The sequence below is a fragment of the Arachis ipaensis genome, chromosome B5 (genome assembly GCF_059453495.1).
Source record: "Arachis ipaensis isolate K30076 ecotype BB chromosome B5, ASM5945349v1, whole genome shotgun sequence".
Taxonomy (NCBI): domain Eukaryota; kingdom Viridiplantae; phylum Streptophyta; class Magnoliopsida; order Fabales; family Fabaceae; genus Arachis; species Arachis ipaensis.
Window position 1 is genome coordinate 50,618,269 of NC_142440.1, and position 27,529 is coordinate 50,645,797.

Consider the following 27,529-nt stretch of genomic DNA (forward strand, 5'->3'; position numbering starts at 1 on the left):
GAGTGTTACCTACGGAGAACGGTCGGCCGACCGACCTCCCCACACTTAGAAGTTGGCACGGTCCTCCGTGCCTTGAGTGAGACGGAGTGGTTGATCGGCTTCCGCGTGTCCATCCACTTCTTCATCATTATTGCTTTCATCATTATTGGTACCGGTGGACGTGAAAATTTCCGGTTCTTCCATAGGTGGTGCTAGGCAACTTAGAAGCTTCTTGACAAAAGTGTATCGGAGTTGGTTACGCCGCTCATAACGGTCAAGCTTCTTGTGGAGTTCCTCTATGCGTTGCATGGATGACTTTAGTGGTGCGGATGAGGAAGAGGGGATGCGCATGGGGACGGGTAAGTGTGGCTCTTCGGTGTCCGCCGGAGGGTAAAGGTACCTCCCATTTGGAATAACATCTCCGTCCATTAGGATCATGGCCCGTCTATCCTTGGTCTCTCGGGGAACACCGGCAACGGCGCCATTTTGATGAATGTAAATATTCTTATGCCGATTAGAAACTAGTGATAAATTCGATCGTGAGTATAGTCTGACGAACATACGAATACCGCATCAAACAATTCTAAAATCTATGACCGAGAGTATTGATCCCGGGTCGTTCTCCCTAGGAATTGCTTTAGAATGTGCATCATTGATTAGGAAAGCTTTTATGGTTTTGAGTGTTGGTGCAAGAATTCAAACTAGCAAGCAATCAACAATTAATGGAAATAAAAGCCTTGGCCAAGGGTAAGCATTGGAAGTTCCATCATTATAGTTTCCTTCAATTATGATAAGAGTTGATTATTGCTTCACTTAGTTAACCCCCTAATAATGCAGAAAAGTCAAGTGAGAGTAACTAACTTGAGTCACAAGTCCTAGTCTCTCCCTAGGAAAGTCTAGCTTTAGTGTACTCCAAGCCAATTAGCAATTCTCAATTCATAATCTACAATTGATATCCACTATTCAAGTGTCTCCAATAACTCAACCCCTAAGCCAAGTGAGAGAAATCTACTCCATAGCTAAGGTTGTCATTATCACAAATAATTGGTAGGTAATTATAGAAAACATGAGGCAATTGAGAGAAGAGAATCGAATTAAAGCTATCTATTCCAAACAATCATCAACAATCACACAATTGAATGAAACCTCAATTCATTAATCCACATTCAAAGTAACAAAGTGAACCAAATCTAGATGTAAGAAATTGAACCAAAAGAACATCAATTAAGAGTAGAAGAAGAGTAGATCTACACTTGTAGCAAAACAAAAAGTCAATTAGCAATAGATCTCACCAAGAATTCAAAGGAAACTTGCAATGGAAGATGAAAATCTAGAGAGAAGTTGGAATTTCTCTCTCTAAAAACAAAATGTAACCAACTTCCTAAAAATATCTAGAATTATGACTCTCTTCCCTAACACCCCTAAACCTTGGTCTTCTTAAGTTTTTTCCTCCAAAATCTGCTCTAAAACAGGGCCTGGGAACCCCTTGAAATCGTTGGGCACGTGTTTCATTTAAAAAATTATGTGCGCATATCGACGCGTACGCGCACTGCACGCGTACGCGTCCTTGGGCTCTTTTACGATCTGCGCGCAGGCGTACGGTGTGCGCGAGCGTCATAAGGGATATTGCCCAGCCATATAAGCGCGCCGGTTCCTCGCTCGGCTCCACTGCGCTGGCTCTGGATGAGATCATCCATGCGTACACGCACGGTGCACGTGCGCGCGCATGTCCGAACTTCAATTCTTTGATTTGTTTCATGCTCCTTCCATTCATGCATGCTTCCTCCATTTTCCTTGGCCATTTTTGCCCTATAACTTCTGAAATCACTTAACAATCAGATCAAGACATCTAATGGTAATAGAGGAGGATTACAATATCTCAATTTTGATGCAAAAGAAGCATATTCTCATCTATGAGGTAAAATGGGAAAGAGACACGAAATCATGCAGTTTTATATGAATAAGTGTGAAAGATCATTGATAAAACCATTAGATTCTATTCTTGATAAACCCTAAAAACGGGGTTTATCAAGGGTCAATGAGGAACAGGTGGTCCTTAATATTTTTGAAGCTCTCAAGCACCCTAATGATTCTGAAGGGTGTATGAAAATAGAAGTTATTGAACCACTTGTTCAAGAGGTACTGAAGGCTGAGGTACTTGATGACATTCTGGATCCTATTTCTGAGTATGAATTGATGGAAGTTGGTGATTCACCATACCAGAAGGCTGTAGTTCACACGCCTAAAGCAGAGGAGGAAGCTCCCAAGCTTGAGCTCAAACCGTTACCCCCTTCTCTGAAATATGTGTTCTTGGGTGAAAATGATTCCTATCCAGTGATTATTAGCTCTTCCCTGAAGCCTGATGAGGAAGAGGCGCTTATTTCAGTGCTCAGGAGCCATAAAACAGCTCTTGGACGGACCATTAGTAACTTGAAAGGGATTAGTCCAACCAAGTGTATGCACAAGATCCTCCTTGAAGATGATGCTAAACTAGTTGTGCAACCACAAAGGAGACTCAATCCAACTATGAAAGAGGTGGTCCAAAAGAGGTAATGAAATTATGGGAAGCAGGTATTATTTACCCTATTTCTGACAGTCCTTGGGTAAGTCCTGTGCAGGTAGTTTCCAAGAAAGGAGGGATGACAGTGATCAAGAATGAAAAGAATGAGCTTATTCCTACAAAAATAGTCACAGGATGGAGAATGTGCATAGACTACAGGAGGCTCAACCCTGCTACAAGGAAAGATCATTTCCCCCAGCCTTTCATTGATCAGATGCTTGAGAGGTTAGCTGGTCATGCTTTTTATTGCTTTCTAGATGGATATTCTAGATATAATCAAATTGCAGTGGACCCTCAAGACCAAGAGAAGACAGCATTCACATGTCCTTTTGGAGTATTTGCTTATAAGAGAATGCCATTTGGACTTTGTAATGCTCCAGCAACTTTTCAGAGGTGTATGCTTTCAATTTTTTATGATATGGTTGAAAAGTTTATTGAGATATTTATGGATGACTTTTCTGTTTTTGGTAATTCTTTTGAATCCTGCCTTAATCATTTATCTCTTGTCTTGAAACAGTGTCAAGAATCAAACCTTGTTTTGGATTGGGAAAATGCCATTTTATGGTCACAGAAGGCGTTGTTCTTAGACACCGGATTTTAAGTAAGGGGATTGAGGTAGACAGAGCAAAGGTGGAGGTAATTGAAAAATTACCACCGCCAACTAATATTAAGGAAGTTAGGAGTTTCTTGGGTCATGTAGGATTTTATAGAAGATTTATAAAGGATTTTTCTAAAATTGCTAAACCATTGAGCAACCTGTTGGTTGTTGATGTTTCTTTTATCTTTGATTCTGATTGTCTGCATGCCTTTGAAACTTTGAAAGCAAACCTTACCTCTGCTCCCATTATAGCTCCCCCTGACTGGGATTTACCATTTGAATTAATGTGTGATGCTAGTGATTTCACTATAGGAGCTGTTTTACGACAGAGGCATGGTAAGCTTGTACATGTCATTTACTATGCTAGTCGTGTGTTAAATGATGCTCAAAAGAATTACACAACTACAGAAAAGGAATTATTAGCTATTGTGTATTCTGTTGATAAGTTTAGGTCCTATTTACTTGGTTCTAAGGTTATTGTTTATACTGACCATGCTGCTTTGAAGTACCTTCTAACCAAACAGGATTCTAAACCAAGATTAATCAGATGGGTGTTGCTCCTTCAGGAGTTTTCTATTGAGATAAAAGACAGGAAAGGGTCAAAAAATCAAGTAGCTGACCATCTCTCCAGGATTGAGCCTGAAGCTGGAGTACAACCACCTAGAGCTGTGATTGAGATGTTTTCGGATAAGCAATTATTGCTCATCCAGCAGGCTCCATGGTTTGCAGACATTGCAAATTATAAGGCCATAAATTTTATTCCAAAGGAGTATAGTAGGCAACAAGTGAAGAAACTACTGAATGATGCAAGGTACTACATTTGGGAGGAACCATACCTATTTAAAAGGTGTTCAGTTGGTATCATCTGGAGATGTGTCCCAGATGAAGAAACGCAGCAAATCCTTTGGCATTGTCATGGTTCCGATTATGGAGGCCACTTTGGTGGTGAAAGGACAGCTACAAAGGTCCTTCAGAGCGGGTTTTACTAGCTGACTCTCTTTAGAGATTCAAGAGAATTTGTAAAGCACTGTGACAGATGTGAGAAGGCTACGAATCTCCCTGTCAACCATGAAATGCCACAGCAGGGGATTCTTGAAGTTGAGTTGTTTGATGTATAGGGTATTGATTTCATGGGTCCTTTCCCACCCTCACACTCAAACAACTATATTCTAGTGGCGGTTGACTATGTGTCCAAGTGGTTGGAAGCTGTGGCTCTACCCACCATTGATGCCAAGGTGGTAATGAGTTTTCTTTAGAGATATATCTTTAGCCGGTTTGGTGTTCCAAGGACACTCATTAGTGATGGAGGAAGTCACTTCTGTAACAGATAGCTGGACTCTCTTCTGCAGAGATATGGAGTCCGTCATAAAGTGGCAACCCCCTATCACCCTCAGACAAGTGGACAGGTTGAAATTTCCAACAGGAAACTTAAGAGGATTCTAGAGAAGACCGTCAGTGTTTCAAGAAAGGACTGGTCTAGGAAGCTTGATGATGCTCTCTAGGCATACCGAACAGCATACAAGACTCCCATTGGCATGTCCCCGTATCAGTTGGTCTATGGCAAAGCCTGTCACTTGCCAGTTATGTTGGAGCACAAAGCTTACTAGGCAATCAGGTATCTGAATCTTGATTCAGAAGCTACAGGAATTAAGTGAATGCTTCAGTTGAATGAGCTTGATGAATTCAGATATTCAGCTTATGAGAATGCCAAGCTTTATAAGGAGAGAACCAAGCTAATGCATGACAAGAAGATTGCCATCAGAGTCTTTGAGCCAGGATAGAGAGTGCTTCTATATAATTCAAGGCTCAAATTCTTTTCCGGATAGCTGAAATCCTGGTGGTCAGGACCGTTTGTGGTTACCAGAGCTTCCCCATATGGTCATGTGGAAATATAGGAAGAGAATTCTGACAGGAAGTTTACAGTGAATGGCCAGAGATTGAAGCACTATCTTGGAGGTGAGATTGATCGCCAGAGGTTCACTCATCTGCTGAACTAGCAGAATTGGCCGTCAAGCTAATGACGTTAAAGAAGCGCTTGTCGGGAGGCAACCCGATAATTTTGTATCCTTAGCTATTTTTCGTAGTAGTAGTTTTCTTCCTTATTTGATTTTTACTAAGTTTTTACTGTTTTTCTGATCATGCAGCTATCTTAAAACAGGAGCCGGATATAATTTAAAAAAAATAAAAGCAAAGCACACGACGCGTACACGTCAGATGGGTGTGCAGGAAGAATAAAAACTGAACAGAGAGTTGCGCGGGAGTGGCGCAGGAATGATGCCTTGTGCACAAATATCCTCACGCGTGCGCGTCATTGGTGATTTTAGCACTCCACGCATACGCGTGACCTTGCACTTCGACGTAAATATGTGTTTGGGTAGAGAGTTGTGTTGGCTCAAGGCTGGAAGTGTGCTAGAAGCACAAAACTTGTTCACGCGTAAGCGTCCCTGACGCGTGCGCGTCAATGGCACAAATGGCCATCCACGTGTGCGCGTGCATGATGCACACGAGTCGTATGAAATTTTTGGTTCCCAAGCCACGCGAACAGAGAGTTGTGTCTGCGCACGGCTCGCACAAAACCAGGGGCACGCGGACACGTGCCTGACGCTCACGCATCATTCAGGAAATTTCGCGACCCACGCGTACGCGTGCCGTACGCGTACGCGTTGCCTGCGCCGCACAATTACACTAGTTCGCCGCCCAGTTTTAATTTTCTTTCTTTCTCTCCCAATCCTAATTCTCTCTTGTTCTTTTATCCTTTTATTCTTCTTTCATCTTACTATTTGTTTTTGTTTTCAGTTCTTCTTTGCTTGAGGACAAGCAAACCTTTAAGTTTGATATTGACGCTTCGCTTAAGGGTTTTCTGTTTATTTTTATGCCACCGAAAGGGAGGCGAATCATCTTCACGGAGGAGCACAACCCGAGGAATAAAACGACCGCTAGGATAACTAAGGTGGTTGAGTTTCTTTTATTCTATATTCCCTCCGGCTTTTACTATATTATGTTCCGGTTTTCTGCTATTTTGCTTTGTTTGTTGCATGAACCTTTATTAGTTAGAATCATAGGTCTAGTTTAGTTTTCTCTTAATTGCTTTAAATCCGAAAAATGTCTCATGTATTACTTACTGAGCTTAAATTCAAATAAAAAATACAGAAGTGATGTATTGCATGAGAAAGTGAGTTTATATTAAAGAATAGTCTTAATTACTTAAATGTGGTGGTATTTTCTGTGATTCTAAATGCATGACATGAACAGTGCATATTTAAATTTAAATCAAAGAATGTTGATGTACAAGGAATAGAAATTTAGAGAATTATTATGATTTTCCTGAAATTAATGAAAGTTTAATCCTTGTTGTAAAAGAAACAGCAAAAGAAAAATAAGAGCAAGGTCCAAGACTCTGAGCATCAATGACTAGGGAGGTCAGACATGATTAAAAGCTCAAAGAGTTGTTTTCCTAGTCACATGCTTGTGGTGTTCTTGTGTCAAGTAATCCTTGAGACAAAACATTTAGAGTCGAGATCAGTTGCAGAGTACACCAAAGGCTTTGAGCACCACTGTCTGGGAGTAACCGAAAATAAATAAATAAACAAAATAAAATAAAATAAAATAAAATTAAAATAAAAATAATTAGAACTTAAAGAGATTTCCCTAGTTAAGTACTTGTGGTATTTCTGTATCAAGAAAAGCTTGAGACAACATCTAAAGTCACAGCTAGGCTCAAGGGTTAAATTGAGTTACAAAAGATTAGAGAATTCATAATATTATCCGGATTCTAATTCCGAATGACAGTGACATCCTTCTGATTCAAAGGAGAGTGAGATGCCAAAACTATTCAGGATTGTAGTTGTAAACCCCACTATAAGAAGAGACATGAACTTAAGCGAACTCTCATTCTCATGCAAATTCACATCCTAGGCCTATATTAATTTTGGTTGCTTGAGGACAAGCAACAATTCAAGTTTAGTGTTGTGATGCGTGAGCATCTTTCCTATCTTTTCCTAGTGAATTTGCATCTAATTTGTTGAGTTTAATTAAGAATTAATTATCTTTTAGCCATTATGGATGCTACTTTGAGTCTTGGGCATATTTTGTTTATTTTAGGTAGCATTCGGCTGGATTTGATGGAGTTTCTGCAACACAAGAATTAAAGGAGTGACCAGCGAGGAGCGATGCGTATGCGTGACTGACGCGTACGCGTGAATTGGAGCTTTCCAGGGCGACGCGTGCGCGTGACTGACGCGTACGTGTGACACACGAAGAAGACCACCGACGCGTACGCGTGACTGACGCGTACGCGTGACATGCGCCACGCAGAAAAACGCTGGGGGTGATTACTGGGCTGTTTTGACCCAGTTTTCATCCCAGAAAACATAGATTAGAAGCTGTAGAATGGACCAAACAAGTGGTCCCCACCCATCAACTGAAGACTTGCTGATTATTCTGATTTAAATTCAAATATTATTTTTAGAAAAAGATATTATTTTAAGTTTTAGATAATATATTTTAAATTAATTAGGATTTGATATAAAGGGAAAAGTAACTTCTCTTTTAAGGGATCCATCCCAGACTACCAAAATACATTTTATCAGAATCCTTATTTTCTACTCTGAACCATGAGCAACTAATCCTCCATTGTTAAGGTTAGGAGCTCTGTCTATTTGTATAGATTGATTTTATTGCTTTTTCTATTTTAGTTCATGTATGAATTTATAATTTAAGATTTGTTTTCGCTCTCTATCTTATGAATTTGGGTGGAACGGAAGTATGACCCTCTTTCTATTTTAGTTCTTGTATAACTTGGAAAAGCTCTTTACTTGAACAACAGCTTGAAAACACATTCTCCTAAATTTTAATTATCTGGACTTAACGGGATACGTGACATATAATCCTTTTATTTTTGGGTAATTAGAGTTTTTGTGGCATATAAACTGGAATTTGGTCATCACCCTCTAATTGGAATCAATTGACCAAGGAATTGGCAGTTGCTGAATTTTAGGGGAGACTAGAAAGGTCTAAGGAATTAGGGTCTAGTCACATATAGTTTGCCATAAATTAAATCCTACATGATTAAAATAGTTAGTAAAAAAAGTTAATCCGGAAAAATAGATAACTTTGAAACCTTAACTGTCTTCTCCATATTTTATTCCCAACCCATTTACTTTACTATTTTAATTTCTGCACGATTGTTTAATGCTCTTTGAATATTCAAACACTCTTTTCTGTTTGTCTAACTAAGCCAATCAATCAATCATTGTTGTTTGATCCATCAATCCTCGTGGCATCGACCCTCACTCACCTGAGGTATTACTTGGTACGACCCGGTGCACTTGCCGGTTAGTTTGTGGGTTATAAAATCCGCACCAGCCGGATCCTTTCACTTGAACACATAGAGATCATCAACCAAGATACTGGAAGGAAGTTCACAATGAGAGGAGAAAAATTGAGGCACTATTGTTTTCAGCCTTCATGATTAAGGGACAAGACGTCAAGCTAGTGACGTTAAAGAAGCGCTTGTTGGGAGGCAACCCAATCAAAGGTAACTCTCTCTTCTTAAGTTGTTTCAATAAAAAAAGTTAAGTAAATTTCTCTGTATTGCAAGGAGCTAAGTTTGGTGTTGCACACCAAAGTGAGGTCATAGAAAAAAAATCAAGGGAGAATGTGTGAGGCTAAGTTTGGTGTTCCACCATAGATTTCATGAAAACACATTGCAGCCCTCCAAATAGCATGACTAGTCACTAACTCCAAACAATCATGAAAACTACTTAACACTTATTTACTTTCTAGCTCATAGTTTGTTTTCTTAATAAAAGTACATAATGTTTCATGTATGTATTGAGTTGCTACATATAGAAGTAGACAAGGAACTAAGTTTGGTGTTCACACACCAACTTAAGTTCAGAGAATCACATGCATAAATGCATGCTAACCATCTCTCAAGTGCTTGGGAACAAGCAACTTCCAATATCTTTACAGGAAATCAATCAATCTCTTGGAAGGACTATGCACCATCATCCAAGGAGACAAAGAAGAATGCAAAAGCTATGGATGATGATGACAAGGAGGAAGCAAGAAGACACCAAGAAGTTGTATTGTTACTTAAATGTTTCTAGTTTGAAATGCTTTAATTGGAAGTATGATTGTACTCTATTTTCATGATCATTTGCATTCTGTTTGTCTTTCTTTCATGTCATTTTAGCTTGCTAGTCTAAGTGCTTATGCCATGCCATTTTGCTTGAATTGTATGTTTTGTTCCCTTTGCTTTAATAAAAGAAAATGTTATGAAATAGAGAAAGGGTAAAAGTTCCAATTTGATAGAAGATAGAATAAGATTATGTGGTGGTATGTGCTTGTTCATTAGTTGATTCATGAATAAGTTAGCATGACTTTGAGATATGAACTTGAGTTATATTCTATAAGACTTGACAAATGAAAGAGGTCCATAATAAAAGAAAGAAAATGCAAGAGAAAGAAACAAAGAAATAAATAAGGCTGGACACCAATGGCTTGAGATTTTGGATATATGCCTGTGATGCTCTTGTAAAAAGATAAGCTTGGACAACTAGGTTCTAAGGGGTGCTTCATCACCTGGTAACTTGGATTAACTAACCTGAGATTGCCAACCGAAAGTCCACCATCAAGAGCTACTTTGAGACAAAGTATTTAGTGACCCAAAGAGGTGCTGGGCACCAATGTCCAAAGAATAAAACGAGCTAAATGCCTGTGATGTGTATATGCTAAGGAGAGACTTGAGCAAGTAAGTCTTTAGGGGTGTCTTAACACCTAGCATCTTGAACCAACTAGGGCGAAAATGCTGGCTGAAAGCTTACTATAAAAAGCTGCCTTAACACATAGCATTTAGCCTCAGCTAAACAATAAGTCTCAATCAAAAGAAAGAGAACAAGAAAAGCTCAAACTAACGACCATAACAAGTCTCATTTTTTTTTTGTAATCAAAGTAACGATCCAAAGGAGTGTCACTACTTCAGCCACAAATAAAAATCACTAAGATATCATACATGAAATCCCACTAAACAAGATTTAGTGTCTTCCAATAACGGCTAGTATTTCTCTCTGTTTTCATTCATTCTCCTTATGTGTTACTGCTTGCTTGGGGACAAGCAAGATTTAAGTTTGGTGTTGTGATACCTAGGCATCTTAGGCTAGTTTCACAAGCCTTTTTCATTAGTTTTCATTTGGTTTCATGCATTTCTTAGGCAATAAGTAAGCATTTGGATGAGAAATGTATTCATGTGTTGATTCAATCAAACATTGTTATTTATGAGCATTTTCATGAGATTAATGCAAGAATTGCTTAATACTATGAATGATGCATTATCTTGTGATTATGGCAAGGCTTCAATGCATTTGTTCGGTTGATGATAGGTAAAGAAGAAGCAGAGGAAGCAACGTTGGTGGCCAAAGTTGGCTCACCAACGTTGCCTATCAACGTTGCAAAAGAGGAGAGGCAATGTTGGTGGCCAAAGTTAGCTCACCAACGTTGCCCATCAACGTTATCAAGGAAGGGGGAAGCAACATTGGTAGCCCAAGATGGTTCACCAACATTGCCAAGGATGAGAAGCAACATTGGTGGTCCAAAAGTTAGCCTACCAACGTTGCTACACAAGAAAAATGGTGAACCAACGTTCCCAGGAACATTGGTGAACCAACGTTGACACCAACGTCTTTGACAAATTCATGAATTGAAGCTTGAAAACATTGGCGGCGACGCGCACGCGTGAGTGACGCGCACGCGTGAGAAGAGCGTTGGCTCACCAATGCTATGTCACTAATGCTAGCGTTGACACACAAACGCTGAGTCACGCGTACGCGTAGGCGACGCGTACGCGTGACCAGAAGAACGTTGGTGACAAATGTTTGTGTACCAACGCCAGTACCAACGCCAGTTTTTCAGGGGCACTCATGCAACGTTAGTGCACTAACTTCGCGTTAACCTCAAGAGCCACTCCAAGCTCACTTCAACCAAGGCCAAAAGCCCACATCCAAGTACTTGAAGACCCACTTTGAAGATGAGAAGAAGAGTATATATAGGAGAATTTTTGAACTCAATAGGAGGCTCTCGAAGGCTGGAGGATTAGAGACTCCAGAGCTCTCTCGAGGATTAGAGACTCCAGAGAGCTTAGCATAGGAATTTAGTTTAGACACACATTTCTTTTCTGTAATTTTACAATTCAGTTTGTATTGAGTTTAGTTTACTTTTATGCCATTTAAATTTCACACACTTTTCCTTTCTGCAATTTTACATTTGAGTTTATATTGAGCTTGATCTACTTTCATGCAATTACAAGTTCCTGCACTTGTTCTTAGAGCGATGATTAACTAAACCCCAATCATTAGGAGAAAGAGCTCTATTGTAATTCACATGATTGAATGAAATTCTTCTTCTTCTCAATCTGCTTGTTGTAGTTAAGAGATATCTTCTGTTTTGATTTGATTTACTCACTCCGGAAGGGGTTTAAATCCATTGAATTCCTATGTGAGCCTCGGAAGAGGAATCATAGGAATTAGAATTGAAGCTCTTTCTCTCACAATTCTCTTGATCAACACCATTTAGGAGGAATTGAGATCTTGAGAATTTGTGTGACTCATAGATGAGAGATATGCACTTAACCTCTTCTCATGATAATTAGATCAAGAAATTGGCAAATTGATTGTGATTAGAGAAATTAGGTTGCCAAAGAATTGGAACTCAATTAATTTCAACCCGCCATAGATCTACTTCATATGATTGAGAATGAAGTTAAGACCCATTGATTCATGATGGATTATGATATCTCCAATCCCTAATGAATCTTTCTCTTTGTTGTTTTTCACTTTGATTTCCTTGAGTTCACTTTACTTGCTTTGAATTTACTGCTTCCTTTTAATTCCCAGCACCCAAAGCCCTTTACATTTCATGTAATTTACTTTTCACTGCTATTTACATTCTTGCCTTTAGTTTCTTGCCATTTAAATTTATGTTCTTTAGTTTCTTGTCATTTACATTTCCGCAATTTACATTTTGCAATTTACTTCCAGCACTTTAAATTTCTGCAATTTATATTTTGTCATCAAATTTCACCAAAACCTTTCAATATTCGCTTGACTAAATATATCACCTCACTAAAGTTGCTCAATCCATCAATCCCTGTGGAATCGACCTCACTCTTGTGAATTTTACTACTTGATGCGACCCGGTATACTTGCCGGTAGTTATGCGGATGTGATTTTCCATTCATCAATACCTCATCCACATCTCGAAATATGAATTGGATCCTAACCACCAGCACTAACATTCCAAGTAACGGAAAGAAGTGACATTTCTATACGCTAGACAAATAGATAAGGAGATATAAGACCTCCTTGCTTTAGTACTCTAAGTAGGGTGATGGTTTCCAAGCTTCCCCTTTAAATCAATATGCGCACATGAAATTCAAAAAGAATAAACAAGGAGAATCCCTACTATATGAGAGATTTATCATTTTACTACATAAGGTTTGGTAATCTTCCATAATGGCGTATTTAACACACTTTCATGTAGCAAACTGACAAACAATGTTAATAACCCAAATAAAATCTAGATTCCATATTACTATTGTCTCTAAGTCATCAAATCTCATGAAGAGAAGGAAAAAAAGTTAGAGTAGATTTTTATTTTTATTAGATATGTTTTGAATGGAAGAAAAACGAAAGAGAAGAAAATAATAGATAATGTTATGGAAGGTTTATATATTATAAAGTATATTAAAAAAGAAGAGGGTTATATTGAAATATAATCCCGTGATACATTTTCCTTCCATTTTCCATCCAACATTGGAGGGAAAAATATCTAGCGGGTCTCACCCCCACCTTTTTACCCTGTACATTTCTTCCCTTTTGATTTTCCACTTCAACCAAACAATGGAAAGTAGTTATTTTCCTTCCAATTTCTTTCCTTTCCTTTTCCTTCCTTCGATTTTATCTTCAAATAAACACACCCTTAGTGGAGTTTGCACAGTAACAAAGATCCAAGTGGCAGCGAAAGAAGAAAATGGGGAATGGGAAGAAATGCATGTAAGCTACAAAAAAGGAAATAATTATATTAGAAAACTAAAATTCTCTATAAGCTGAGCAAATGCCACTCAGAGCATATCCTTAGATTTGAAAAACATTTTTTTGAACCTCAGTCACTGGCAAATCATTTGATTATCGAGCGATTAAACAATCTTTTTGAATCTCAGTCACTGGCAAATCATTTGATTATCGAGCGATTACTAACATAAAGAGAATTGTTACAGCTTACTAGCTTAGGAGGCTGCACAAGCCTTCAAGGAATTAATTAGAACATCTTCTTTCAGATTATGACCTAAAATCAGCAAACAAAACAAACAATGTTAACATACTGGTAGAGAAAAAAAGTGCAAGAAGCGTATTTTTACTAGTCAAATTTCTGCTTGGGTCATCTAGTTACCTATAAAGACAATCTTGTTCATCGGGATTTCTTCCTTCTCCCACTTGCGTGCAGGAACGATATCATACAGCTCCCTCACAGCCTGCCAGATCAAAGGAACAAATGGCCTCGGTAATAAAGAAATAGGCATAAATAAAATTAAGATACAAAGTAATTCCACTACCATGTCAACATTACGAAAATCTCAATCAATCTAAGTAATAGTGTAGCAGCTGGTGAGGTAGGGAAATTAACACAACAGAACAGCAAAACAAAAAGAAGAGTGAATCAAAATGATATCACTCAATTTACTGATATAGATGAAATGAAACACAACAAAGAAAAGATAATGGCTGTGGTGGTAAGAGCCAGCCTCACTCTCCTAGCCTAGCCTCGCCTCGCCTCGGGTGAATGCGGGAAAAAGGAGGAAGTGGATGCGAAAGTGAAGGCAGAGGCGGAGAAAGGAGACATGTCACAGGCAGAAAAAGGAGCCAAATCCAGCAGCCGCCGTCAAGCTCGAAGGTGGAGGGTGGAGGGAGAGGCAGATGCGGAGGGAGGAGGGTGACAGAGCATGCTACAGTGATGGTGGTGAGAGGAGGAGGAAGAGAGGGAGAAGGGAGGTCATAGGAAGGGAAGGGTTTGAGAGCAAAATTAGACAAAAAGAAATGGCTAACAGTTGACTGTAAAAAATATTAACAGTATGGATAAAATCGAAACTTGTTTTAAACATTAGCGACAAAATTGAGTCAAATTAAATGTTATGGGTAGTTTTGAAACTTTTCGAAAATATTAGATACAAAAAGTATACTTGCATTAATTTATCAGGGCTTTGAGATCAAATGTGATGACACACAAACTGGCCTTCGGTCAAGTTTAAATAGAATTTCAGAATCTAGGCTTTCCAGGTGAGTCTAAACAATGTGGAATATGAAGGGAGTTGAGCTTTTTTATACTATTATTACATATTTTATTGGAGACAAGCAACTTTTTTGAAAATAGAAGTAAAACTGTTAGGGACTTGGGTATTATGGGTGCTCAAAGTCCCACATCGAGTAGTATGGGATGCTTGATGTTGTATATAAGGAGAGTGGTTCTTTCCCCTTAACAGCTAGCTTTTAAGGTGTGGTTTTCCACTTTCCTTGGATACTTAACAATGGTATCAGAGCGTGGTTGTCGGCGCCATGGAAAGGGCTACCTATAGGCTGGATTAAGGTGAATACCGAATACTGATAGACCGTAGCAAAGTGGCTACCGTTGGGTCAGTGTCGATAGAGTGAAGCCGCCGTGGACGTCGGCTCTCAGGGCCGGTGTATTGTTAGGGACTTGGGTATTATGGGTGCTCAAAGTCCCACATCGAGTAGTATGGGATGCTTGATGTTGTATATAAGGAGAGTGGTTCTTTCCCCTTAACAGCTAGCTTTTAAGGTGTGGTTTCCCACTTTCCTTGGATACTTAACAAAAACATAAAGCCATTTTGATTAGTCACACTATACTATAATCATAATCAATAATTCAATATATTTTAATATTCTAGGAGTTATCAATTTACTGTGGATGTGATATTGTTAGGGACTTGGGTATTATGGGTTGGGTATTATGGGTGCTCAAAGTCCCATATCGAGTAGTATGGGATGCTTGATGTTGTATATAAGGAGAGTGGTTCTTCCCCCTTAACAGCTAGCTTTTAAGGTGTGGTTTCCCACTTTCCTTAGATACCTAACAGATATCTTTTCTTTATTCAATTGAAAATTAAAATTAGCCCACATCAGTACCTGATCAAGAAATGAGCTAAGCCAGAATCTACAGTCGAGGGACTTAAAGTAGATATCACCAGAGGTCAGTACTCCAAGATTTTCTATTTATTTATTTATATTTTTATGGTACATAGTAGCTCGAAATTTAACATAGATTAATTATCAAAGATCATTTAGAGCACAGATGAGGCATCTTATAACCAACTAAACTTTTGTCAAACATCAGTAGTGAGGCAAATGACAAGGAACACTTAATTAAAAATATATAAACACTTAAATGGCCACCAACAATCATGATAAAAATAAACCTACCTAGATACATAAGAATACCAACAGAGCCATACAAGTCACACACATTGTAGTATCATAATATTTCTGAACACCATCAAGTATGATTGTTTACCTGCAAAGTATGCAGCTGATCAGAGTTTCGGACACTTAACACTCCTTTGCATCGATAGACATCCATGTCATATTTCTTCTCCCAGAGTATCTCCTCAAGCCATATACGGGTCTGTTTTTTAGAGCAATATATAAAACAATGAGAGAGTTTATTCAAAATACTGAATTTTTTTTTCTTTTTTTTTTTTCCCAAAAAACTATCTTCAAGAAAGATCATAATTTTCACTGTCATGCAATATGCATTGAAGAAACAAACAATAATTTGATATTTAACAAAAGGAAGAGGAGAATCCCAGCAGCATAACTTATGAATTGAAGCCTGCTAGACAGAAGCCACATTCAAAAGGTGGTTTTCAAGTGGTTTCATGAGTGTTAACTAGTTTTGGATTAGTGAGTGTCAAGGTTTTTCCCAGATCTTTGGATTAGCAAGTGCAAACTAGTTTTGCTGGCTTTGGGAAAAGAAAGGAAGCCAAATGCTTGTTGCAATGAGCAATCTACTATTTGGTGTGTGTGACTAAAGCGTAATTCTCATATTTTTAATGAAGAATCTAAAAAGCAAGTCTGTGGAATAAGATAGACATTTGGCCTCCATTTGGTGTAAAGCTCTTTTGATTTCTCTTTCCAATACACCGAGATTAAAACTTTTCTTCTTTATGATGGTTTCTCCATTTACACCTACTATATTCTTATAAAAAGATCCTTGCTCAGTTATATCTAATGTATTAAAACTTTTCTTTTATCATAAAAAAAATCTAATTTACATATAAAAATAACATAAATGGAAACTGAAAGTATACCTTATCAAGATGAATTGCCTGCCTCTCATAAATACAAATGGTTCTAATGCCACTATCATGAAGCTTTTTAGTAGACAAAGAACGATTTCCTTCTAACAATGTCTCTAAATGAATGGCACGCTGTGAGAGGGATTAGAGACAAACATTAGGTTTATGCAGATTGGGAGACAAAACGAGATTGAAAAACAAATGATAAAACCAAAAACAAGCATGATTTACTGCACTATCATAAGCTTCACGGTTCAATATCTTAGACAAGTCAACTTGACATCGGACGGAATGAATAATCTCTGCAAGGGAGTTAATATTATGTAATTCCTCCTCGAGTTCCTGCAGAGCTCCAGAGCCCTCTGCAGATACCAAATCAACTTTGTTAAGAATTATAGCATCCTGAAACAAGCAGCAAAAATACTGGCTCAGTGTTCAATTCTACCATGTTCAAAATTTTTAGTACAAAAGAAATATTATTGTTAGAACTTTACAGCACCATATGTTATTCTTAAGAGTCACCCTATGTTGAATGGTCTTGTTGTGTTAGTATGTTATGGATATTCTTCGGCTATAGATGTACTACTTGTGTATAACCATTCTACTTGAACAAAATTGTTAGAATAAATACAGGTATAAGGTTAGTGTATTGTCATTTTATGCGTGAAGCTCGTACGGGAAAAAAAGTTATTTATGCTCCTTCTCTATCTCTTTTTTGAACATTTCCATCAAATTCTAAAATTTTGGTTATTAACAACAAAAGATGAGAAAAAGGTCAGTTAATGTAGTATAAAGTTACCGCAAATGCTATCTGAAAATAAGCTTCGGGGAACGAAGATGAACTGCGATGCTCAGTAAGTTGAAATCGAAGATTTTTGGCATCCACAACCTATTAGAACATAGACTAAGTTAGTAAAGATTCCATGATATGCAACCAATTCTCCTGTATATCAGAGAGAAAATAGCCTCAATCATCAAATAATAGATAAGCGGAAACCGAGCCACGAAGTTTAACATCATAAAAGTATAGTAGTTCAACAACTATAAATATCTAATAGAGTTTCATCAGCTTGGAATGGAATGGAACAACTGTAACCACAAGATTTTGTTATTTAGGAAATTCCAAAGAAAAAAATATTTAAACATAATAATAAAAAACTACCGTGTTTTCTTTCTTTTTTGATAGATTTATGCGAAAATAAAGTTCTTAAGCTTACTAGTACAGCTTTAGAGAAAGTCTCGGCAGGTCTGAATTGAGGAGCAAAAGGATTTAACTTACGAGCAGTTTAACACCTCTCTTGTCATTTAATCGTATCAAGGAGGCTGCCTGAATTACCACTCGATAATTAAATACTTCCAATTTTAAAAATTTCTCAAATTAAAGAATGCATCAAATTTTGAACCAAAGGAGATACACTAGATCAATTGAATATATTTCACAGGTACCATGATGGGATAAAAAAAGGCTGATTGGGGTTTCCTATAAGGTGCTGCATTCATATCCAAGGCACTGGTTTATAGAATATTAGAAGCCAAAGAGCCAAACTCCAACCCCATAAAATCAGTAAAGTATTATCATTCCCATACAACTATGTGTATGGTAGAAAACATATCACATAAAAGTTAAACTTAAAACCAGAAACCTGAGACAAACAGAGAGTGAAAGGACATTCAACTGTGCCAGTTTCTTGTTAAAAAGCTAAGGAAAACCCTAGATCTGTTAAAAAGTTCCTGTGATATTCACACTAAAACAAAAAGATAAGTCAATGAATGTTGTTGAAAAGAAAAAAACTTACAGTGACAATGGAATCAAGCTTCACTGCTGCTTCTAATTGTTCATCCAACCAAAGAACAGATGCCAATGGTGCTGGGTTTGCCAATCCAGTCGTTTCTAGTAATATATGGTCAAGCCTAGAGACAAAATAACAAGGAAAAACACACCAAAAAGAGAAGCTTTAATTTATCCCAAACATTCCATCAGACTCTACCCAACTTAAAGTATATTCAATATCCAATTCATGATAGTAACATCAGGTTAAGTGCTACTATTTTACAATCATTTGCTCCAAATTTTCCATGGATCGAACCGACCAAAAAAAATTAATGTGTTCTCTAATTGTCCTTGTTTCTTACCTTTCCTTTCTCTGCACGAGCTGCTCTAAGGCTTGAACCAAACTGTGCTTGACCGTGCAACATATACACCCATTGGCAAGCTCGACCCATTCTTCAACAAGCGCGCCACCCTCCCCTTCATTAATCATGGCTCTCTCCACTCCGATTTCCTCACCAAATTCATTCAATATGACAGCAATCCTCTTCCCATGCTGGGAATTCAAAATGTGATTCACCAGCTGAATTACAAATAGGTTAACCAAAGATTCCAACATGTGCTAATTGATTGTACAGCTTTACTTTATATTAGTTGAGTATCTTGAATTTTCTGTATAATGAAGTAAGCTTTTTTCTGTTATAGAGGTTTTAATCCAGTCACACTTCCAATTCCAAAAACAAAAGGTAGCAACAACAAAATGTCAAACAATAATAATAATAATAACGGAAAACAAAAGGCTACCAAGTGCCTATTCATTGACATGTAATAACAAATTTTTAAATTTTAACAACTGATAGAGTAATTCCAAGGCAATCATGAGCAAAACCCATAGAAAACGGGAAAAAGAACAAGTCAAAAAGTACACATATTTACACAACCAAAATCCTCATTCCAGAATTCAGTAACAAGCAACAACAACGACAGCAAAAAGATATAAGAAAACAAAACAGAAGTGAAAAAAGCACATAACTTACGGTGGACTTGCCAGCACCGAGATAGCCGGTGATGAGAGTGACCCCAACGGAGCGTTTCTCAAAAACGGGTTCGTGTTCTTCTGGGTGAATCAGAACAGCAACCGGCGGTTCTTCTCCTTCGTCTTCCTCGTGCTCAATATTCGACTGCTTCATTCTCTTCTGCTATCGTATTCCTCTTTCTTTCTTTCGTTGCTTCTGCTTGTCTAATTTTCAATTTCGGGTTAAGAGAAAAAAAAAAAAAAACAAATGTTAGTGTTGTGAAATAAAAGATATGTATATATAAAGATGTATAAATAGAAGACTCTAGTATTAAAATAATTAGCTCAATAATAATTTATATATATAATAATAATATTATATGTTGTAATGTGTATATATATACAAAGATAGAAAGAAGTATTAAAAATAAAAAGAGAAAGAATTGCATATGTTTATTGTTACTATCTCAATATAATAAAGATGATTAATATTGCTATTAATATTATATGTAAAGAGTAATAGAAAAGAGAATTTAGAATACTAATAAAATAAAAGAAGAGAAAGAATTGTAGTAGAAATATAAAGAGAAGAGTATTTGATTGCAACATAAAGAGAGAATTGATTTTATTATTACTTGCTTGTGTCTTATATCCCTCAGATGGCTTCTCTATTTATAAGCCAACGACGTTTGCTTTTTCAACTTAATTCTTATTGGAAAAGGAATTCAACCGCCCATATTAATGGGCATCTAATGTGATCTTATCACAACAGTTAGAAGACCTCACAATTTATTATTTCCGAGTAAAACCCGACTCCTAATTATTTCGTTGTTTCTGATATCGTCTTTTATGGGTTAAAAAGTAGCATTGCCATCCCAAACCGATTAATTTTGTTAGACATTTATTAATGTTTTTATTCAAAGCTAACAGATTTTTTCTATGTATCACACGTTTGCGAATAATATGTCAAAAAATGAAAAGTATAGAGAGTCCATATAATTGATGTACAAAGTGTTTAATAATGGTTAAAGAAAGTATAGGGAGTCAATGAAATATTTGTATAATGTGTATAATGAAAGTTTAGGGATGTCCGATTCAGTATTAGAGATATAACCATTAGTGTTATCTTTTTCATCAGCTGAAATTTTTGGGATGAATAATATCATGACATGGTATCAGAGCTCTAGATCTGAAAGGTCAAGAGTTCGATCCTTGATTACCATAGATAGTATGGTTGATGTTCATTTTTTAACTTAATAGCTCATTATACACATTGTACAAATATTTCATTGGCTCCCTAGCACTCTAGTGGTTAACCCAAAAATAAGTAGCACTTTTGAAATTAGAGTAACATGGATAATTTCATACCTCATTGTCTCCCTAGCGGGATTCGTCAAAAAGTCATTTTAAAAGGCAATTTTTTTTTTGTCATATCAGCAATATACTACAATAAAATAAGACAATTAAATCTCTGAAATTTTTTTTAAGAGATACTTAAACCCCTAACTAATTTAAACATACCTATAATAAACCATAAAATAGGATAAGTATCTCTAAATTTTAACAAGTTATTATACTTGCTACTGCACTGGTTGTTGGCCTTAGTTAATAGAAACCTTAATTCTTTATTTCTTCCTTTTATATTGCAGAGATTTTATTTGATGATATGTGCAAGAAAAGGTTGGTCTCAAATGGTGTTACTTTCACCACTTTGATTGATGGGTAATGCAAATATAAAAAATTGATGGCCTAAAAGAATTTTCAAGTAACAATCAAGGCATTAGACCAGACTTAATCACGTACAATGCGCTAATCAATGGCCTTTGCAAGATTTGCGATTTGAATGAAGCTAGAAAACTTGTGAATGAGATGAGTAAGAGAGGTTTAAAATCTAACAAGATCACGTTCACAACACTAATGGATGAATATTGTAAAGATAGAGACATAAAATTTGTATTGAGAATGAAGAAAAAAAATGATAAAAAGGGATTGAAATTGATGAGGTAGCTTTTACTACACTCATATCAAGACCTTATAAAGAAAAAGAAAGAGAAGGAGGAGAAAGGAACTGAGACTGCCACCAACCAAGGCCAGCAACTAGTGTAGCAAATACAATGATTTGTTGAAATTTAGGGATACTTGTCTTACTTTATGGTTCATTATGGGTTTATGTGTCTATCTTTAAATTAGTTAGGAGTTTAAGTGTCTCCCAAAATTTTATTAGGAATTTAATTGTCTTATTTTAATGTAACGTATTGCTGACACGTCATCAGGTAACATGACACGTAGACAAAATCTGTTAACTTTGGACGGAGACATTAACGGAGGGAGTGAACTGTCTAACAGAGTTAATTGTTAGGGGCTGCAATGACATTTTTCAATCGAAGAGAGCGGAATGAGAGTTAGCAAAATGGTTAAGGGTTGGGGATGGAGTTTTACTAATTATTTTTTGCCGGTATTTAGTTATTAATGTTTAAAAGTATAAGCTAAAAATATATTATTAAATTACTATATTACAAAAATTGAGTTGATAACTAAAAATAATGATAAAAAATAATAAATTTAACTGATTCTTGAACATTTATCTAAAAAAATTATATGAGAGAATTGGACCAGAAAATTTTGGGTTTTAGTGTTTTTTTAAAAAATAGAGATAATTTTTTATTTTCCAAAATAAGGGAGGCAAAATAATAAAACACAAAATAATGGGGTGAATCGAATATATTTCTTTAAGAGTAAATAGTTTCGCTATAAAAAATTATAATTTTGCTAAAATAGAAGGATGTAGTGGATATCAAGAGGGTGGGTGGTGCACGTGTAACACCCTAATTACCCTAAGCCTTACCTCACGTCGTAAAGCAAAGGTTAATCAAGGGTTACGACAATTCTAAGGCTTATACATATTTATATAGAAGAAATAATATCTTCTAGATGTCCAATGAAGGATACAATTGAAAATCAGGATTTGAAAAGCGTACTCACGAAGCTTCTAACTTAACGCACAATATGTAGATATAATATAACAAAAGATAGGAGTATAATAGTATAAGAATCTAGCCACGGCTCGCGGATTTTAAGCCGGCTAGTTATATACAGACCATACAGAAATTTGGAAGTTTATAACATAGCTTATACAAGTTTTTCTCTCAAAATAAGCCTCTAGGCAAAAGTAAAATACAAAAGATGAGAGATAAATACAAAATAAGCAAAAAGACTCTAAAACAGATAGAGATCCTCTACTCTGTCACCACCAAAGCAACTCACCGAGGTGGATTGCAACCTGCATATGAAAAACAACAACAGAAATATGGTATGAGAACCAGAGGTTCTCAGTATGGTAACAGTGGCCAGTGATGTAAGATATAAGACTTCGGGACGCCAGAAGCAATCCTAGAACATCATATCCATCACAAGATTCATCTTAAAGCATAACTAAAACAATAAAGCATAACTTAATCCATAATATATTAAAAGGGTAATCTAACTTAATGGATTCTCTAACTAACAACTCTCTGTTGTCCCACAGCCTTCACCAACCTATCCTCCATGCGATCCCATCGCCATCGCCTTCCGAACCTCCTCAATCCCAATAGAATACACAATTATTAAAATGCAAGTAAAACACAAGTATAGACATATATGACAAGTAATTCAAGCAGGCAATTAGACATGTTATACATTTAGGCAAACTCAATTAATCAAAGCAAGCAAGCACATAAGAGATGCATATGATGAATGTTTGTCCTATTGGCTCATGATATCACTTGTCGGTCCATAAATGCCAACCCGACACATCCTTCCAGATGTAGCCTTTTCTGCCACGCCAGGGATACAGTGCCCTGCACACTCATGCAGTAGCGAACCTGCTACACTAGAGATATAGTACCCTGCACACTCATGTAGTAGGGAGTCTACTACGCCAGGAATATAGGCCCCGCACACTTCATGTAGCAGAGAAGGAAACAACAACAACTACTCATGCAGTAGAGAAATCTGCTACACTAGGAATATAGGCCCTGCACACTCTCAACAACAAATACTCATGCAGCAGAAAAGTCTTCTACGCCAGGGATATAGGCCCTGCATACTCTCATATAATCCAATAATTTCATCATTACAACTCCGAGTCCTCGGCTCATCTCAACCACTATCCATTGACCTCAATTCATCACCATTTCTCATCTTAAATCACTTTCAATTATCAATTCTTAACATTCCAATGATATAGTGCATGGCACACTTTTCTTCAATATCCATCAAGATCATAATAAACATCATCAGTTCTTAATTCCATTCCAAACTCATTAGTACATCAGTTTCTCATTTCGTATATCTTTCTCCCTTCTCACTCCACCAAATCCATCCTCAGTACCCCAGAAACCTAAGCCTCCGTTCTCTAATATTTTAAAATAATACCAAATTAAATCTCGTAGGACCATTTCCCATGTTTTGATACCCGAAAATAAGCTTAAAAGTCTTAAATAAGTGTCATAGAAGTTTACAAGCTTGTTAGAAAGGTGAAATAATTAAAAAAAAAAAACAAGTTTAAGTTGAGAAACAGGGTGTGTGCGTACACACAGGGATGTGCGTCCGCATGCCCAGGGAAATTTTCAAAAAGTGTGCGTATGCATAGAGGTGTGCGTAAGCACAAGTACTAAATTTTTCAATTTTGTTTGCTCACACAAGGTGTGCTAGAGCTCTCAACAGACTGCCCTTCCCAACGTGTGCGTGCGCACAGGTCTGTGCATGCGCACAGGTTGTAAAACATCATTGGTTATGTGCGCACACAGGTCGTGCTAGCTACCAACAGCAAGCCTTCCCCCGTGTGTGCGTACGCACAAGGCTGTGCGTTCGCACATGTTCGAAAAATCACAAGGGTGTGCGTGCGCACAAGGCTGTGCATGCCCACATTCCAGAAATCACAAAATTCTGTAACCTTGCAGTTCAGATTTTGACACCAAACTTTCCACAATCATATCATTTTCTACCGAATTCGGATTTCCACAAAATTTAAACCATTTTAAAGCTTGTTCAATTATCTTTCATTGATACAAAATGCATTAAATTCCAAGCACGGTAGCTCAACATATGATTCATGGAAGTTCACCAAAATTTCAGTTTTACCGAAAATCACAAGTTCTCAATTTTCCTTGAAACATATAGCCAAATCCAATCCAAATCATTCCAACCTCCAATTTACATCAGATCTACCCTTTTTGTATCAAAACTCACCCCTCATACCAATATTTCCATCCACATTACAACATCATCAACCTCAACATTTAAATTTATCACACTAGAACCATTTCTCAATCCACACAATCATTCATCATTATCATATCACTAACAATCATCATGATTAAGTTCATTCAACACCAATTTCACTTTTCAACATAATTTTATCAACATTAATATTACAATTCATCAACAACCCAAATTATCAAACCATCATACATCATCACATAATAATTCCAACAACCAACTTAATTCATTCCTATCCTATGGGTTACTAGCCTAAGTGTCCAAAAATATTATATATTACATAGAAAAAATTAAAATCATACCTTGGCCGATTTCCAATATGTTCTAAAACTCAAATTGAGTGCAAAACGAGCTTCCAATCACAATCCAAGTCACCAAGAATCTCCAACAAGCATCAAGACTCACCAACAAGCTCCAATATTCAAGCTAGTACTACATATTTAACATAAATCAAAACCTAATACTCACAATTAATAATTTTACTAGGGTTCTTAAGAATCTTACCTCATCCACTGAAATTTAGGATAGGACCCAACATTTTCTCACTAAGGAGTAGCACCTAAACAACCAAAACACAAGGTTTTCTCAAAATCATCACTCATCAAACATGAATTTCTTAGGGAAGCAAGAAGGAAGGGAAATTTCGAGAAACTTACCACAAATTTTAAATAGAAGTGACGGACTCGGCAAGAGCTTTGCGTAGCCCCTGACGGCACGCGAATCGGAGCACTGTAGCTCAAGATATCGCGGATTGAAGTTGTAGGTGAATAGTGCTTCTTCTCTCTTCCTTTCCCTTTTCTCCTCAGCCACTCACCTTGTGTGTGTATGTGTTTAGGGCTAAAGGGTTCATTAAATGAACCTATATATATGTTGGGCTTGGACCCAACTTGGGCCCGGTTTAATCCGTTAGCGTTTTTAGCACGTTTTGCCCAACTTTGGGCAAAACCTTTAAAATTAATGCCCGGTTTTTTATTTTTAATATTTTTCTAAGGTTTTTGACTGTTTTCACTTTTTCTTGCGCAATACCGGGCAGACTTAAACCGGTTTGCGATTTTTCTTAGTTTTTCACAGAAAATACATTTTCTGACTTATAAAAAGACACCGAGTCCAAAAATCATACTTAAATCCTCTGATTCTCAATCTAGATTTTCGGATCCTATTTTGGGCAATATCGATTATTCTATTCTAGTTAAGCGATTTTTCATGAAAACTCTGGTTCTTACAGCACAAATCCCCACACTTTTGTACAGTTGTACCAGCAAGTGCACTGGGTCGTCCAAGTAATACCTGAGTGAGTCAGGGTCGATCCCACGAGGATTGCAGTTTGAAGTAAGCTATGGTTATCTTGCAGATCTTAGTCAGGCAAATTCAGGAGTTGTTGGATTGATGCAAGGGCAATCAGTACTAGGAATATGATAAAGGATTGGAGTTGCTTTGTCTTTCTGAATTAACTCTGGTGTTTCTATCTTCTTTGCTTGTGAGTGATTTCTTCTATGGTAGGTTGTATGTGATCAACGCCATGGGCCGTGGCCATCAATCTCCTCTACTACAGATCAAACGCCATTGGGCATTGTCATCCAATCTGACGAAGGGTGAAGCTCTAGCAGTTCATTCTCTTGGCGATCCTACTCAAAATGCCACAGACAAGGTCGAATCTTCCGGATTAGAGAATGCTTCTTCTTTGGGTTCTAGCCTATACCACAGAGACCCTAATCTCCCTGAAAATCGGCTGAACTGGTGTCTCGAGGAATCCCTAATGAAGTCGTGGATTGGCCGTCTGAGAGATGTATAATCAAGCTAGCGGTTCGGGCTTTCCAGAACGTATTCATACGAACCCAAGTAAACACGGGTGGTTGTCAGGAACGCAGTCCTAGTATGATGAACAGAGATGATTGTCACTGATCATCCTATTCTCCATGTTGAAGAACGAGTATACATCTTACAAATAAATCAAACACGGATCAAAGAAGAAACAGTAATACTTTTATTAATTCATTGGACTCAGCAGGGCTCCTCCCCTTAACTTAGGAGGTTTAGAAACTCATACTAAAAGGAAAATACAATGTAAAACTCGAATAATCAGTAAAGTCTAGTTCCCAGGTTTTGATAACATAAGTCTAATCCCTTAAATACTAAACAAATGACTAGTAAGGGTAAAACAATCTTTTTAGTGCTAAAATCCACTTCTGGGGCCCACTTGGTGAGTATTTGGGCTGAGCTTTGGTGAGATCAACGTGCTAGGAGATCTCTAAGGCATTGAACACTAGCTAGGGGGTCCTCTTTGGGCGTTTGGACGCTGGTCTCTACTCCTTGGGCGCTGGACACCTGGGAGCGGGTAGTGATGCACGGAAAACTTGTCTCTCAACAAATCTCCCTTCGGCAAGTGTACCGAAGTTGTCGTCAAGTAAAAACTCGCAATAGAGTGAGGTCGAATCCCACAGGGATTGATTGATCAAGCAACTTTAATTAGAAGAATGTTCTAGTTGAGCGAATCCAGAATTTGGGTTGAGAGTTGCAGAAAATAAAATAGCGGGAATGTAAATAACAGAAAAGTAAATGCTAGAATTAAAGAGCTGGAAGTAAATGACTGAGAATAAAATGCAGAATTGTAAATGGGAATGGGGGATTTGCTCATAAAAGTAAATAGCAGAAATTAAAGAGAATGGGTAAGATCAAAGATGGGGAGTTCATTGGGCTTAGGAGATGTTGCAATTCTCCGGATCAAGTTCATTTTCATCTCTTCCTCAATCAATGCACTCATTGATCTCCTTGGCAATCTTAAGTGATTGAATTACAATTTCTTGCAATTCAATCTCTCAAATCTTGATCAATAGCCAATTCCTTGGTCAATTGCTCATGAGAAGAGATGAAGTATGGTCACTGATTATACCACATGTATTTCCCAAATCAAGTGTTGAGAGGGTTATAGTCACATACCCATCCAAACCCAATTTGGTCCAGCATGAGAAAGCATTTCTAGC

The 27,529-nt window shown here is 37.3% G+C and overlaps 1 protein-coding gene and 1 non-coding gene across 4 annotated transcripts; both read right to left on the bottom strand.

Moving 5' to 3' along the window:
• Positions 1-12,836: 12,836 nt before the first annotated feature.
• LOC107643689 (Cobalamin biosynthesis CobW-like protein) lies at positions 12,837-19,561 on the bottom strand. 3 transcript variants are annotated; one of them, XM_016347411.3, is made up of 10 exons: positions 19,309-19,561; positions 18,637-18,854; positions 18,300-18,414; positions 17,303-17,392; positions 16,735-16,905; positions 16,516-16,635; positions 15,720-15,830; positions 13,584-13,665; positions 13,416-13,478; positions 12,837-13,191 (listed from the first exon to the last, which is right to left on the bottom strand). In XM_016347411.3, exons 1-9 carry the CDS (start codon positions 19,459-19,461, stop codon positions 13,420-13,422), a joined length of 1,119 nt encoding a protein of 372 aa, XP_016202897.1. In that variant the 5' UTR covers positions 19,462-19,561; the 3' UTR covers positions 12,837-13,191; positions 13,416-13,419. The 3 variants fall into 3 exon arrangements, with proteins under 3 accessions (XP_016202897.1, XP_016202898.1, XP_020979759.1); XM_016347412.3 differs by having other exon boundaries at positions 13,392-13,478; XM_021124100.2 differs by having other exon boundaries at positions 18,637-18,827; positions 19,309-19,546.
• Positions 17,704-17,832, bottom strand: LOC148564147 (small nucleolar RNA snoR77). The gene has a single exon (XR_015885570.1). It is a non-coding gene; the product is annotated as a small nucleolar RNA snoR77 (small nucleolar RNA).
• Positions 19,562-27,529: the final 7,968 nt, after the last annotated feature.

Bases quoted from the DNA above. Each gene is read 5' to 3' on its own strand.
- LOC107643689 (XM_016347411.3), bottom strand. From the start codon at position 19,461: ATGAAGCAGTCGAATATTGAGCACGAGGAAGACGAAGGAGAAGAACCG. The intron at 17,393-18,299 runs GTAAGTTTTTTT...ATGTTCTAATAG, and splicing joins AGCTTGATTCCATTGTCACT to GTTGTGGATGCCAAAAATCT. The intron at 13,666-15,719 runs GTAAACAATCAT...TTGATCTGGCAG, and splicing joins ATCAGCTGCATACTTTGCAG to GCTGTGAGGGAGCTGTATGA.